The 15,940-nt window shown below is 60.9% G+C and overlaps 1 protein-coding gene across 1 annotated transcript in view; it reads right to left on the bottom strand.

Annotated features, from left to right (window-relative positions):
• FIBCD1 (fibrinogen C domain containing 1) overlaps positions 1-15,031 on the bottom strand; it is a 33,469-nt gene extending 18,438 nt beyond the window's left edge. Inside the window, exons 1-4 of the mRNA XM_026009531.2 lie at positions 14,814-15,031; positions 5,303-5,782; positions 1,236-1,395; positions 724-860 (exon numbers count right to left, since the gene is read on the bottom strand). Of these exons, the coding sequence (XP_025865316.2) occupies positions 724-860; positions 1,236-1,395; positions 5,303-5,782; positions 14,814-14,885 (849 nt within the window). The 5' untranslated portion in view covers positions 14,886-15,031. The remainder of the gene's footprint in view (positions 1-723; positions 861-1,235; positions 1,396-5,302; positions 5,783-14,813) is intronic.
• Positions 15,032-15,940: the final 909 nt, after the last annotated feature.

Genomic DNA, 15,940 nt, shown 5'->3' with positions numbered 1-15,940 from the left:
TCCCAGCTCCGGAGAGATGTCAGGGCCACCTGTAGCCACTCCACCGGGCCTTCCACTGGCCGTGAGGACATCTCATCTCTCCTGCTTCCCACCCAGGCAGGAACAAAAGGTGCAGGAAGTCACACTGGGGGATGAGTTGAGAACAATGTTCCAGGTAAAGGGAACATACATGCAGAAGTCTGTAGGAAGGTGGATCCTTGCCGAGAAACCATTGGGGTCTCTGCTCCCTGCAGGTGCGTCCCCCCATTCCCCCTCTCATATCCTGCACACCTGTCATATATTGGATAACTTGAAAGACAGCATCTACACATTTCATGTGCTTGCAACAGCAAGAGGTTCCCAGTGCTGCGTTCCATCACAGCCCATCCCCGACTTGCCCGGTGCCCCTGGGAACTGCTGTGTTCCCAGAGGCTCAAGGCTCAGGGGACAGGAGGTGGCTCCATGGGCAGGGGACAGGGTCTAACATCTGCTCCCCCGAGGGCCCCAAGGCTCAGCTCACAGCTTCTGCTTGCCCTGCGCAGATTTCTGAGGGTGTAGAGTTCTTGAGTGCGATTAGGGGCAGGTAGGTGGGGGCCAGAAGTGGGCCTGGCTGAGGGCAGAAGGCTGGGTGAGCGGCTGCTCAGAGCACCCCGGCTCACATGTGCCACCCCCCTGAACCCCCCTGGGCCACCCAGGCATCTGCAGGGCCAAGAGGGAGCTGGCCACACCGCCCGGGAGACTCACCGTCCAGCCGCCACCGTCTGTGCGCATGTCACAGTAGACCTGGAAGCCTGCAGGGTAGTGCGTGGGGAAGACTGAATAAATGCCATCCTCCTGCTGTCCGCTCAGGAGCACGTCCAGACAGTCACGCGGCGGAGAGCCTAAGATGGAGAATGCTGTCAAGCCTGCGCCTGGCACCTGTGTGCCCGCCCATCCCCCTCTGCCCTGGGTCTCCCTGATTTGTCTGTCTACCTTGCAGCATCACATGAGCTCCAGGGCACCAGCCTGGGGAGCAGACCTTGGCTCTGCCTCTCCCCGGGGGAGTGAGCACCCTCTGGGGCCTTGCTTTCCTCATCTGGAAAATGGGCATAGTGGGCTGGGAAAGGGGTCAACAGAAGGGGCAGGTAGGTGCTCAGTGCTGCGGCAGGAAGTCCTCAGCAAACAGCAGCAGTGAGTCCTCATCAGAGGGCTGGGTGACGGGTGAACAAAGCTGGGCACCCACGGCGCCCAAGAAAGGCAGCCTCCACCCCACTCACCACTGGTGCAGCCCCGTGGCCGTAATCCCCTGGCAGGTGCCCTCTGGAGGTCAGCTTTGACGCGGGGCCGGCCAACCCCCCGGTCCCTCTGCAGGGCATCGAGGACATCACTGACCGAGTTCACCAGGTGAGCCATGTGGCCTTGACTCTCGGAGAGAAGCTGTGGAGCAGCGGGGTGAGTAGAAGGGGCAGGAGGCTTCGTCCTTGTATGATGGCAGCCCCTGCCCTGCTCTGGCCCCATCCCAGGTGGTCAGTGTCTGTGTATTCAGAGGATGGGGGCTCGGGGGGGAGGGCACATGGGTGCTTCAGCAGAGCCCTGTGCCCTACTGCACCCCAGGCCCTGTCCTCATCCATTTCTGAGCCTCTAGACTGGGGGAGGTGACTACAGAGAGCTCTGCTGGGCAGGTGGATTCGGCACTGGGCAAAGCTGGGTTCAAATCCCAACTCACCTGTTTACCAGTTACACAATGGGGTGAGTGACTTAACAGAGCCTGGGAGCAGGACTCCCTGTCACAATTGTCACAGAGACTGGTGACAATGTGCAAGAAGGAGCCAGCTCAGCTGGGGCCCACAGTGGGACCCACAGGACCAGGCCCACCTCGTTATGTGAATTTGTAAGGCACCTTCCAATTACAACACACCTCACCTGACGTCTCTCCTGATGCCCAGCAAGGCTGCGAAGGCAGGGGTGACGGTTCTGCATGCAGACGGGGGCCTTGGAAATACTCCCAGCCAGCCCCCACCCAAACTCCACGGCTCCGATGTCCACCTCATCTCACACACCCCCAGCACTGTCAGGAGGGAGGCTTGGGTTGCTGTCTCCTTGGTACAGATGGGGAAACAGCTCCAGAAGGAGACATCTCTGATTGAAAACGACCTCAGGCCACCTCCCCAGGGTTGGCTGGTGGGAGAGGAACCTAGGACTGCATCATTGTGCCGGGGCAGGGGGCGGGGGCAGGACAAGTGGGGGGCAGTGGTCTGGACTCATTCTGGGCTTTGGTTCAGCCCCTCCTCCATTCACTGGACAAGTGACCCTGGAAGAGCGACCGAACCACCTGTGAACAAGAGTAACAGGATCTGTGTTTCTGGGGTGGTTCATGAGAGCATGTGTTGGGGGCCTACGCGCCTAGCCCACCTTCGCCACCCGAGTCATTACCACTGCTCACCACCAGCTACCCTTCTTGGGATCTGGGTCTGGAGGTTTGTTGCTCTGCCAGCACGGCACTGACCTGCAGCAGTCAGTGCTGCACCTGCTGCCTAGAAGGTCTGGGGCCCACCAGCTCCCCACCCAGGAATCTAGGAGGCTGCAGGACCACGAGGAGGGGAGGGGGGTCCCAGGCCCACTACAGCCGGCCAGCCATCCAGCCAGTGCATGCAGAGCCTGCTGCCACGTCCTTACACGCTGAACCTGTCACTTGTCTGATAATAGTTCGTTCCAGGAAGGAAAATACAAATAAATGGTGCCAGTGGTTTGCAAAATTCGGCTTGTCCAGAAGCAAGGGCCCCGCAAAGCTTATAGTCAGTTCTCTGCAGTGAGGGCTGAGGCCTGGGAAGAGGCACTGAGGTGGGCAGGGGGGATGCGGGGCCAAGGCGGCCCACCCTCCTTAGGCTTTCACTGCAGTGTCCTGCACACAGGCTCTGTCAGGGGAGCCCTGTGGACCAGACGGTCCCAGGCAGGCCCCCGGGGGGCAGGGGCCATCTGCAGGGTGTGGGTGGCCGAGATCACCAGGCTCACTGGCTAAATCTCTAGAGCACTGCCCATCCTCCTGCGACAAGCAGACACACTTGAGAAACTCAGGCACAGCCCGCTCTTGCTGGCGGGCAGGGAAGACCTCAGTTTAAACCAGCAAATGATTAAAGTTGAAAACGTACATATAAACATGCTCCGAATTAATAGGGAAAGTCAGTCCCTGCTCGCTGAGCTGCACAGATGCATTAAAGAGGACGTGGCATTTTTTAGAGGCGGGGAAGTCAGAGCTGCTTCTGGCACTTCCCGATCGTGTGACTAAGTTTAACCAGGGCACTCCCCCACTCTGAGCCTCAGTCTGCCCCTCCACAGAATGGGGCAATCATCTCCACCTCCTGGGGCCACTAATGCTACCAAGTGCTTATTACCCAGCATCCGGCGGTTCCCTGCACTACTTGCAAAAGGGATTTTCAGTGGTGGCCTCCCCATTGGCCGAATCTTGAGTTCACAAATCGTTTCCACCATCATAATGAAAGAAATGCTGGACAAATGTGCCAGACGCCAGCTGAGCCCAGCACGGCCAGGAGCTCCCACGCCCTCTTGGGTACGGACTCTGTCAGCCCCATTTTGCAGGTGAGGAGACTCAGCCCAGGAAGGGCAACCCACATGCCCAAGTCCAATAGCTGCTACTTCGTGGAGTCTGGACTGGATCCCAGCACTGCCCCCTGAACCCTGAAGGCAGAGCCACTCAGCCCTGCTGCTCCCAGGCCAGCGCGCCTTAGATGTCTGTACACGTGAGGGCCACACTGATGCTTGTTCAACTGTGGGGTGCCGGGGGTTTACGATGAGGTTCAGAGAGGTGCCTTTTAGCAAGCAGCTCTGGCACTCCTGACAGAGGGTGCCTGTGGGCAGTGCTTTGGGAAACCCAGGTCTGGGCTGGTCACCTGGGGGTCTGGGAAGCCTGGAGGAGTCAGGAGCCACAGCACCCCAGCTCTGCAAGACACATGGCCTCTGAAATCACCCTGAGTCTGCAGGAAACGAGTCAAATTAAACATTCTTTTGAGAATTAAATATATCAGGTGAGCCGAGGTACTATGGCACCCCTAAAAAGCTATTGGTCTTGTAGGAATAGGTCTAGGCCTCTGCATAGATGGGTGGGTAGGAGACCTCGAGGGCCCTCCCCATGATTCTCCACCCCTGCCCTAAGGACCTGGCTGACCCCATGTCTAACCAGGGGCTGAACCACTGGAGAGCAAGGTGGGGGCCCCAGGTCACCCAGAAAATCTGGAGGTCTCCTCTGAGCCCTGCTGATAGAAGGGGCAGCCGAACTCCCCTACCCCCACCCCACCCCAGGAGGGGGAAATGCCTTCTCATCAGTCACCCAGACAGGATGACAAGGGCTATAATTTCTCCAGCTGCAGTCTTCAGAGGAGGGGAGAGACCCATTGCTCATGAGCTGCTGTGTGACCAAATGCCTGGTCATCCCCGGTGTCCAGGAAGGTCTGGGACCAATGGCAGGGTGGGTCTCAGCTCCTGGTGCCTAAGTACCTGAGTCATAGGGGTGATAGGGTCCAAAGCCGAGGGTGGGCAGGGCACTGGAAGGCCAGATGCCAGGCCTAACCTGGCCACTGTACCCTGGACAAATCATTGTCCCTTCTTGGCCTCCATTTTCTGTTCTGGAAAATGGTGGAAAACCAAAGAGATGATCCTAAATCCCTGGTTGTATGTGGTGGGAAGCTCTTGCTGCTGCTCTGAGTGGTTGATGTTGGAAACTCTTCCCCCAGACCTAACAGGTGCTTGCTAGGACCTGCATTGGCTCAGAAGAGGGGAGACAATGGGGGGATGGGCAGAGGCGGTGGGAGAGGCTGAGTCTGGTTGGGCTCCCTCAGCTGGTCCCTTCTTCCCTAGAAAGCTGAGAGCATCAAATGGCAGAGAACGGGTGACAGGGAGCTGGGGAGGGAGTACAGCTTTCCCTGGCCATTTGGCACAGCAGGGGAGAGGGCTTGCCCAGGACCAGACACGTGACCTTGAACCTTAAGTCACTACAGATGGAGGCCAGGTCCTGCCTCACCTGCACTGGCGCACCTGGGAAGCCCCTCGAGCCCTGGACTTGACCTGACTGTGGGATGCTATGGGGTGCTAATGCAAGTACCCAGGTCCCCAGGGTCCCCGGGACAGTGGGTTGGAAATGATTTGAATCCTGGTGTCTCTGGCTGTGTGGCCTCGGATGAGAAACTCGCTTCTCCGAGGCTCATTTGCTTGATGGTAGATGGGAACAGTGACACCACCTGGTTCTGGGGCCCTCGGGGATCGAGCGAAGCCATGAACATCAGGTGCCCCCCAGCCCCCACCAAGACAGGTGCAGCCGGCAGCCCCTTACCTGGATGAGGTGGCCCTGCTCACTCTGCAGGGCGCCGAGCCCCTGGCCCAGGGCACCGAGGCCCTTGCGCAGCCCTGCGCACTCCGCCTGCAACTCCGAGGCCCGGGCCAGCAGCCGGGGCAGCTGGTCCGCCAGGGTGTCCAGCAGCTCCCGCTCCTGCTCGCCTGCCAGCCTCGGTTCGGCCTGGTGCTCGGCCAGCGCCTGCAGCACGGAGGCCTGCGCGCCTTCCAGGCGGGCAAAGCCGTCGGCGAGGTCGGGGCAGCGCGGGTCAATGAGGATGCTGAGGCGTGAGCTGTCAGCCCTCTCCACGGTGACCAGGGCGCTGTTGGCACCTGCCGGCCCGGTGCTGACGACAGGCGGGGCCGCCGTGCCAGGCACGTGGGCGTGGTTCAGGAAGAGCACGGCACCGGTGACAGCCACAGCCAGCAGCACAGCCAGGGACAGCAGCACTGTGCACAGCACGTAGCCGCAGCTGGTCCACTGCGGGCAGGCCCCGTGCGCACACAGACACAGACACACAGACGGACAGGACAGAGGAGGGGCGGCATTAGGGGCAGAACTGTGCTTCCAGCTCTGCCCAGTGAGGGCAGCCCAGGTGGCTTTTGCGAAGCCTGGGCGAGACTCAGGGGACTCCCTTCTTGGGGCCTGGGGAAACGGAGTCATACAGAGAGGCAGAGATGAGAGACAGCAGCCCAGAGGGGAGACCGAGAGCTCGGGATCAATGAGAAAGCAAGAACGAGTGAGTGAGAGGTGCAGGCAGCCCAAGATGGAGAGGAAAAGAGAAACTAAGGCAGGCACACCTCCCCAAGGCAGCCCTCCTGGGTGGCTCAAGACTGCAGGTGAAGGCTCCCACGGCCTCAGGCCCCCTTGCTGCCATTTCCGGAGGGGAGGGGGGACCCCTGGGTGAGGGACATCACCTTGTTGAGCCTCAGTTGTCCTCACCTGTAAAATGGAGGCAATAATGACGCACCCTGCCCCACACGTGGGGGCCAGCCATGCAGACTCAGGAAGAGAGCTGTAACGTGACAGCAACAATGCTAAGAATTGCTGTACTGCCACAGCAGAAGGAGCGCCCATCACTAAGGGCCCCTCTGGACCTGGAGCACCCACAGCCCGAGTCCCGAAGCCTGTGCAGGCCTGGGGGGTGTCCAGCATCTCCTCTCCTCTCCTCCCCAGAGCAGGCTAAGGGGCGGAGCCTGCCCGGGAACCTGGAGAAAGGTACTTCCCTCCCTTGAAGGAGGCGAGGGCTGGGGCCGAGGGGCAGCTTGGGCCCCCCAGAGCAGGAGAAGGCAGGGGAGGTCAAAACTTGGGTTTGGGATCCCACGGGGGTTCCTGGCAAAGGAAGCTGGAACCCGGGGTGGGGGGCAGCTTGTTGCTAAAGGAGGCACCAAGATGCAAGAGCACACCTGGACTCGCTGTCCCCGATCGCTCACAGCCCCCAGGGAGCTTGCTGGGCAGCCACGGAGCATGTGACATGTGGGGAACATGAGACCCAGGAGAGCCAAGGGCTCTTGCCCCGGGTCGCACAGCAGAAGCCAGCTCAGACTAGCCCCCTAGGCCCACCTGCCCCCTGCTTCCTCCAGGGGCAGGCACCTCCTACGGCTGGCTTTCTCCCCACATTTCCAACTTTCGGGACTAGAGATGCATCTTTAACTGAGTTAGTCTACGAAACCACTTGGAGCTGTGCCCGGCGCATCGTGCATGCGCAGTAAATATTAGCGGCTTTTATTACCTCGTGATCAATGTGCACAGAGCGTCGGGAGGTGTCTGGTTCTTTATTTTCCACTAAAGTGTTACTTCTGTATGTCCCTGACGCTGAGAGGCACCTTTCCATTTTTCCACATTTTGACACCTCCGATGCTGGGGGCTCCTACGGCTGTAACTGACCCTTTTTTTCTCAGTGGTACGTGAAACAGCGAGTCCTCTCATACAATGTGTCTTACTCCAAGAAAGTGCAGTAGAGCAAACAGCTTGTTTTGCATGAACTCAAATTCTACAAGTAAGTCCTGAGTCCTACCTGGCACCAGAGGAAGATGGGGTCAGGGATGAGGTGCAGGTGGACAAGAGGACCCCCCCACCCCAGGAAGGGTGCTGTGCTCTTGGTGAGATGAGGGAGACAACTCCTTAGCCCACCCGCGGGACTCAGCGCTCTGGCCCTCCTCTCTCCATACCTGCCCGGGCGGCCCGTCCATCCCGGGCTCCACACATCCAGACAGCTTACTCCTGCCAGACCTGGACACGTCGGCTCCCTCACATTAGCTCTGCACAGAGCTCTGCTCTCTTAGCCCGAGGCACCTGCTTCTCCTGCTCCTCTTCCCAACTCCCTCTCTTCCTTCAGGGCCTGGCTAGATGCCACCTCTTCCAGGAAGCCTTCCTTGACTCTTTCCCCAGGCCTCCCTGCCCCAACCTAGTTTAGGGGGAGGCTCCTCCTCCATGTCCCCATGGCCTTTTGTCCTGCCCCACCCCCCATGGTGGCTACTCATTAAGACTACTCATCACCTTTGACTCCATTCTTGTGCTCATTCAAACATCTATTCAGTGTCCACTGAGTGTCCCCATGAGCCAGGCTCCAGGCCAGTTGCTGAGGAGGGAGTGGCAGTTGTTCTAGCCCTGCCCAGGGAGAGCTCACGTGCCATGACCTGTGATCCTTAACCTGTGTGGTGTGTGCACTGGTTTGGGAGTCTCTGAAAGCTGTGCATACCAGGACGGCTGGGCTGGCAAGTCCTGGGCCCAGGACACTTAGCCCAGACCATGAGAGCCTCCGAGAGCAGCACCTGCTCGCCAGGCACAGAGCAGCTGCTTGTTGGATGGATGGGAGGAAGAGCAGATGGACCAGGTCACTTCTTGGTGACTGTGCTCACACGGGGAGGAGGTGAAGGTCCTGGCACCTACTGCGCTTGGCAGGGCAGGGACTTGTGCCCTCCATGCTGAGCCCTGGCCCTCGAAGCGAGGCCACCTCTAACCCTGAGCCATCCCTGCTGGCCTGGCACAGGATGAGTTCCCCAGGTACCTGCAGGTCAGGAGCTTCCAGACAGGTGGGCACCACCTAATCGCCACCATTCCTTGAACCCGTGCCCCACGCCTGCCCCTGAAATCTTCAAACGACCCCCTGCTATGGTCGGATTCACTTGGCAGATGGGAAAATGAAGCTCAGAGAGCAGAGGACCCCTCCCTTCCCAGGGTTGGGCCAGCCCTTGAACCCAGGGCCAGTGGCTGGAAGCACACAAGGCTGCTCGCTGTCCACAACGTTCTTCCCTATCTGGAGCGTGACTGGGGGTTTGAGGAATGAAGCTCTGTGTCAGCAAGTGAGGCCCCGTCAGGCCCCTCCCAGAGCCCATCGGGAGACACCTTGCCCCGAGCAGCTCTGAGCAACGTCCTCCAACTGGAGAACATTAAGGTCCCCAGCTGGCAAGGCAGAGCGGCCAGCCATGTGTCCCCCATGTCTCCAGGACCCTTACCCTCCCGTGCATCTGCTTCCACCCAAGCCCCCAGCCCCTGGAGGGAAGGCAGAGAGGAAAAAGAGGAGAGAGAGGCTTGAGAAAGCCGCAGCCCCCACCCCCAAGGCGCAGGGGGATGATGGAGTTGGAGATGAAACGGGCCACTCAGCAGCGGAGAATTAGTCTTCTGAGATCACCCGAAACACGGACTACTGTTCACTTTTATAGGCTGCTGTTTACGTGGCCCGCAAAGGAATTTGTCCAAGATAATAAGGGGGGCTCCGGGCGGCAGGCAGCCCACTGGAGCACACGGTGGGGCTGGAGCTCATTAACGGGCCTCTGGCTGTGGCAGGGCTGGGTGCACTCCGGGGTCTGCAGCAGGGCAGGGAAGGCACGCAGGGCTCCCACCTCCCAGGACAAGGAGTGGGGACGCTGGGAAGGTATCCCGGGCAGTGGGCATGAGAGGAGCCAGGGGCCCTGGGTTCAAGGTCCCCTCTGCCACTAACTGCTCATGTGAGCCTCCAGTTGGAGGGACAAGGCTGCACTCTGCATGACCTTCCACCCCCCAGTGGGGGCCCACAGTCAGTGGCTTCTCAGGAAGCCCAGACAAAGACAAGGAGGCTCGTGCCAGGGGAGGCAGGAGGGAGGAAGCCCCAAAGGTGCCTCAGTGGAGGGGTAGGGTCTTTCCCCATGGCCTCCTCTGTGTCCCCAGCCTCAGAGGTGGCCATGGGGTCTGGCGGGGGAAAGAAGTACTCAGGAGGAAGGGACACAGCACCTCAATGCCCTGCTGGGCATCGCCCCCTGCCTTCTGCCCTGTTCACTAGGGGACCCAGGTGGAGGTAGTGCCCGGGGTAGACACCTGGGGTAGATTGGGACTCTACTCCTTGTATCAAAGCAGGAAGAAAGTGTCCCTTCGGGGGAGGCCAGGCAAGGACAGATCCAAATGCAAGTGGCCCTGAGCCCCTTGTCTCCTAGGTGCACCCCAGCCAAAGGCAGGGTAGCTGTTCACCATGACGGAACCACACTGTGGAGCTGTGGATCATGATAATCAGGGGTGGGTGGTGTGCGGGATGGGGACTAGAAAGGGCTCTCAGGCCCAGAGCTGCGGGGGGGGGGGGGGGGGCGGACCCAGAGCCCCTGGGGGGCGTCCTCTTCACCTCTCTCCAGGAGCACACATCTTCTCTCACCGCGGGGTAAATAGCTCCCACCTGTTTAACTCTGAGGCCCTGGCCCTGGCGGAACTGGGGTGGGGTTCCCAGGGATCCCCTAAAGTGAGGGGCTGGTTGTTCTGCTTGCAATTCTGGGGTCCCAAAGATTTAGGAAGAGGGCCTATTAGCTTGTTCTGTGAGCTCTGAGGAAGAACCGCCCCCCCCTTCCTGCTAGGGTCTCTCTAATACGTCCCAATGCTGAGGGGCACCTGAAGTCTCCTGGGGGATTAGCTGAAGGGGACAAAGGGACAGGGCTTAGAGAGCTGCCCAAGTCCACCCCTCTTATGGGCTCCAAGCTGCTCGAGCTCTGGCACTCCTCAGGAAACACCCAGCTCTGGTGGTGGTGGCGGTGGTGGTATCTTCATACGTTTCCAGGGAGGATCTTGTTCCTCTGAGATGGCTCACTGAGCCCACCCACACCCAACCAGGTTCTGTCCACCCCTAACCTGAGCCCTCCAGAGAGTCCGCCCTGGGGATAGCACCACCTCCACCACTGCCCCTCCAAAGCCAGTGCTTTACTGGGCTCCCCCCACTCCACTGCCACCGAGCCAGCCACCTGGCTCTGCCCTGTGCCCCCTCATCTGCCTCTAAATCACCACGACCTCATCTCCTCGGCAGCCTCCCTGACATCTCCCAGGCCCGCCAACCCACTCCCCAACACAGCGGCAAAGGATCCCTCTAGAGCTACAGGGCCTCCTGCCCTCCAGACCAGGTCCACTGGGCCCCTCAGCCCAGGGTACCTGCAGGCTCCGCCCCCAACCCTGCCCTGCTCTTTCCACCTGCCTGGCTCCTTTCCTGTTGCCCCCCCAAAATACATTGGTCTCCCTTCAAGCGAGATCTGGCAAATGCTGTTCAACTTAAACATCACCTCCTCCAGGAAGCGGTCTCCTCCACACTCCTGCCCTGCCTTCACTCATAGCCGCCCCGCTGGACAGGATGGCGAACTCTGTGGGGCAGGGCCCGGCCCAGAGGAGGGCACAGAAAGTGACAGAAGGGAGTCAGTCCTTGGCTTGCCCTCCCCGTGGGCCTCTTCCCTCCTTCTCTCCCAGCACACATCTAACCAGGTGACCTCCACCTAAACTCCAAGGAATGCGAGGACAGATGCTTTTCTTTACAGTACCTCCTAATAACACCTGACTTGTGAGTCTCTGTTCCCCTCATGACAGTCTAAGTTTCCTGAGGCACAGGGTCACAGCTGAACATCCCAGCTGAGACGGGGACTCTAAGAACTGTTGCTGAGCAGACTCAATGCAGCGGGGCTTAGGTTACACATCAGGAAGAACTTCCAATGAGAATTTAGTTTTCTTTCTGCAATGTTTCTAGAAGTTTCCAAAGTACCAGGAGACACTCCCTGGGATTGTCGAGGCTGACCTCTCTATGGGGTGGCGGGCCTTGAGGACAGCTGAGAAAGGAGCCCCCGCCGGGGAGAACCCGGTTACAGGGTGACTTCCTGCTCCATGCTCCAGGAGAGAAGAATCATGTCTATTTCTAGATCCTTTCATCCGAGCAACTCCAAACTCAGGCTAATATTCCACCAACACCTCCAGCCTCATGTGTGGGAGCCCCTTGGTTCTGCAGGGGGGAGAGGGGACACTCTAATGAAGGTGGCCACTTGTCCAAGGTCAGCCGGCAAATGAGGAGCGGTGGCAGGACAGGCCCAGGGCACAGTGGCCCAAGGCAGTCCCTAGGAACAGCAATGCCAGTCACCTGGTTGGCAGTGGGGTCGTGAGCACGGCCCCGATGGGCGCCAGGGCTCTCTCCTGGGGAACGGGATGCCACTGACCAGGCTGGCCCTGGGAAGGACAGCCAGTCACCCTTCCCTTCGTCTGCCTGTCAAGGCTCTTCCACCACTTGGGAGGACTGAGGTTCAAGTCCCAGCTCTGGCTTCCTGACCCTCAGTTTCCTCATCTGTCAAATGGGTTGATTTTCCCTGTTGCCAACCTCCCGGAAGGATTGCAGCCAAGAAACGAGAGGTGTGGAGAGCCGCTGCTCTGAGTGGAGCCTTGGGCATCTATTCCCCCGGAGGAAGCAGCCCACTAACAAACCTCAGCCAGGCCCTTCTGGTGGCAGCTGGGTGCTCAGATCGTTTTCCTGGGTGGGCAGAGGGATCAGGGCACCAACCCTGCAACAGGCCACAGGCTCCCGTGACAACCACCGTCCTCACAGGTGTACAGTGCTTTACAGTTTGCAAAACACTCTAGAATTTCACTTGACCCTCCTCAGCAGAGGTTACTGTTCTCATTCTGCGGGTGGTCAAGCCTGACCCAGAGAGGGGGACTAACCTCCCCAGAGCCACACAGCGGGTCCGTGGTCAAGACAAAACTAGGAACAAGGGAGGAGAGAGGGCCAGACCTGAGGGAGAAAGTTGGGAGGGACCCAGGACAGCGAGGCTCTCTCATCTCAATAGTGAGCACAGGAAAAGCCTCACCTCTTAGCTGAAGCTTCAGATGAGCCTGGAGCTGGTCACAGGGACAGCCAGTGCCTGCGTGCGAGGTCACCGAAGGGGTGTGGTGGGAGGTGGTGTTTGACATTGGCCCAGGCCCTGGGGCCACCAGCCCTCAGCCGCCTCTGATGCCACGGGGGCAGAAAGCTGGGCTCTGGCTGGTGGCAGCTGGGATATGTGTCCCCAGGCAGCAGCAAAGAGAGTAGGCCCTGAGGCCACATTTCAAACGGATCCCCCAGAAGCCACCTCCCCTTGAGACAAGGCAGCACTTGCTGCCTCCTCACCCACAGAGCCTGGCTCAGGCTTCATGCAGTTTGATTCAGCAAATATCCCTAAGCTCCCAACCTGAGCTGCATGGAAGGGCAGGAGCCTGGGCCTGGGGGAAGAGTTAGAGATGGGGGTCGGGGGGGGAGCGTGCAAGCAAAGAGGGCTCCTGGTAGACAAGGGACCCGGGGCGGGGGGGGGGTGGGGGACAAGGCAGGGAGAAAAAGGCAGCTGAGCACTACAGGCTGAATGCTACTGGGACTTTGAGGCACAACCATAGGACATCAGGGGAGGCTTCCTGGAGGAGGGGACACCTGAATAGGTTTTGAGGTACATGTAGGATTTCCCTGAGCAAAAGCAAAAGGGTGTGTATGTGTTGGAGGTATTGGTGGAGCCGACAAGATGACACTACAAAGGTCTAGAAATGGGCAGCTAGTGTGGGGCTAGGGTTTGGCAAACAACAAGCAAGCAGTCCTGGTGAGGGGGTGAGTGGGAAAGGAGAACAGGTCAGGCTGGGGATAGCCCTGAACATGTCTAGGGGGTAAGACTGCTCTTGCTAAGAGGATAAGGGGTCAGATCCTAGCAGGACAGGATTTTTTTTTTTTTTTTAATCTGGGATTGGCTTGGGTGCTGACCTGACTGAAACAAAGGAACAGACCACCTGGGAGGCATTGGGAGCCAATGGGATCAGACCTGGATTCAAATCCTTGCTCTCCTGCTAGCACGCTGTGTGGCTTGAGCACCTACCTCAATCTCTCTGAGCCACAGGACCCTGTGACATGAGAATGTGCATCCCTGCCTAGGCTCCCCGCCCCAAGGGGGGGTGCTGCTGCAGGAAGTGAGGTTGTGCAGTTGGTTGGGAAGGAGCTTTGCAAACTGTAGAGGGCTGGGCTCCCACAACCCGGCACTGTCACTCCAGACAGAACAGGCAGGTTGCAGCCCTGGAGAGTGAGGGGCCATCAAGGCCTGGCCCTGCTGAGTCCCCTTGTGCCACGACAAACACAAACGGCTCTTTCCCCCAAAGACATCTGTCTGAGAGAAATTTAAAATTTAAAATGGGCAGCCCCATTATTTCCTCTCCTCGAGAGCGAGCCTCCTCATCTTGCCTGCCTGCTGTGGTCCCCTGGCAGCCCGGCCTGGGGCAGCCCCAGGGCTGTCCCTCTGCTCAGCTCCCCATCTCCAGCCCTGCTCTGGCCAGCCCTGGAGCTCTGCCCTCACCGCCCCCCCACTTCCAGCACACAGCCCTGGGCACCCTCCGAGCCTGCTGCCTCCACTGCCCCTGCAGAGGCAGCACGAAGGGTAGAACGGACAGGCCTGGAACCAGGGACCCAGGTTCAAATCTAGGCAGAGCTCCATGGCCTCTAGAGCCTTGCTTTTTCTCGTTTTAAAAGCTGGAGAAGGGGATCCCTGGGTGGCGCAGTGGTTTAGCACCTGCCTTCGGCCCAGGGTGTGATCCTGGAGTCTTGGGATCAAGTCCTGCATCAGGCTCCCTGCATGGAGCCTGCTTCTCCCTCTGCCTGTGTCTCTGCCTCTCTCTCTCTGTGTATCATAAAAAAATAAATAAATAAATAAATAAAAATAAAAAGACTTTAAAAGCTGGAGAATCATGATACCCAGTCTTCTCACATGAGACAATAATGTATTGATTCTTTATTGCATAAGGGGGGCCCTGTTTAAAGTGCGAGGATTTAGAGGAGATCCAGGGGATCCACAACCCCGGTCCAGAAGCTCAGGCACCAGGGGGTGGTGCCCAGGGTGGATACTTAGCAAGTGAGTAAGATGCCCATGGTAGAGGTGAGGAAACAGACACTCAGCGAAGGGTGTGATTTGTGGGGTGGCACTAACGGGCTGGCCACCCCGTGCACCAGAGGTCCCCCACCCCCTGCTCACGCGGGTACCTGCTGGCTGGCGGAGGAGCAGGAGGGCCCTCTGCCACAGCGCCCGGCTCCGGCTCGGGCTCCGGCTCCGGCAGGGGTGCTGGCCGCACCCGCACCCCAAGTTCAAGCCTCTTCTAGAGGAGGAGAGGAAGGCGCCCCTCGCCCCAGGCCTCTGGACGTCTCGCGGGTGCACCCCAAACTCCAGCCTCGAGCTGAGCGGCCACCACCGCGCCCACCGCGCGGGCCCCACGTCCCCAGGCCCCGGCCCCGGCCGGCGCGTACCTGCGGCTTGTCACGCGGCCGGTCCTCAAGTTGGGAAGCGCCGCCCATGGTCTTCCACCGGTCGTTGACCATCTTCCGGCCGGACTGGCGGGGGCGCCCGGCGAGGCGCGGCGCTGCGGGGCGCACAGACGCGGCGGTGGGCGCGGGCTCGGGCGCGGGGCGCGTCCTTCCCGCCAGGTCCGCGCCTCGGGGCCCCGCGCCCGGGGGTCGGGGTCGGGGCCGGGCCGGGCCGGGCCGGCGGGCGAGCGAGCGTGCGCGGGGGAGCGCGGGTGCGCGGGTGCGCGGGTGCGGACGGGCTGCGCGGGCTGCGCGGGGTGCGCGGGGTGCGCGGCTGGAGCGGGAGCGGGAGCGCGAGAGCAGCCCGCCCGCCCGCCGCCCGCCGCTCTGCTGCGCGCCGTCCCCGCTCCCCGCTCCCCGCTCCCGCGCCTCCCCCTGCGCGCTCCTCTCCCTCCTCCCTCCTCCCTCCCCCCCTCCTTCCTTCTCAATCTCCGTGTCTTTTTTGTCTCGGACTCTCTTTGCCTTTTATTGCTCCCCCGGCCGCCCGCCCGCCCTCCCCCGCACGCACATCCACACACCGCGGCCGGCGATGGCCCGACTCCACGCCGGGAAGGCCCAGGTCCAGGGGCACAACCCGCCCCAGGCCCCGGCCCCCGGGCCAGCAGGGAGGGCGGCAAAGCGCCGCGGACAGCCCGCCTCCCGCCGGCTCCCGAGGGCCCTGGGCGCCCCGCGGCGCCTCCGCAAACTTCCTCCCCGGCCCGACCCGCGCCGACTCCCGGAGCGCGGGGGTGTCCCTGCCGGGGCGTCGGGCGGGCCCAGGGGGAGTCCCTGCCGGGGCGTCGGGGCCTCCCGGGAGCGGCGCGGGCGGGGCGGGGCCGGGGGCGGCCTGGGGGCGCCCCCTGCGGGCCTCCGAGGGCTCGGGCCGGGCCCCGCGGGCAGGTGCGCCCCGTCCTGGGGTCGCCAGCCGCTGGGTCCTTCCCCTCTGGATCCCGACCAGAGAGGCGGGCCGGGGGGCGCCCCGGCCAGAGTCCGCGACCCTGGACCTGGCGCCCGCGGGCCCAGGGCCTGCCCGGGGGCGGAAGGGGGTCCCCGGCGCCGGGCCCCAGGACCGGCCGCTCCGCCCGCGCTCC

Source organism: Vulpes vulpes, chromosome 2 (genome assembly GCF_048418805.1).
Source record: "Vulpes vulpes isolate BD-2025 chromosome 2, VulVul3, whole genome shotgun sequence".
Lineage (NCBI taxonomy): Eukaryota > Metazoa > Chordata > Mammalia > Carnivora > Canidae > Vulpes > Vulpes vulpes.
Note: the sequence above shows the minus strand (reverse complement) of the source record. Positions and strands in the feature narration are given on the sequence as shown.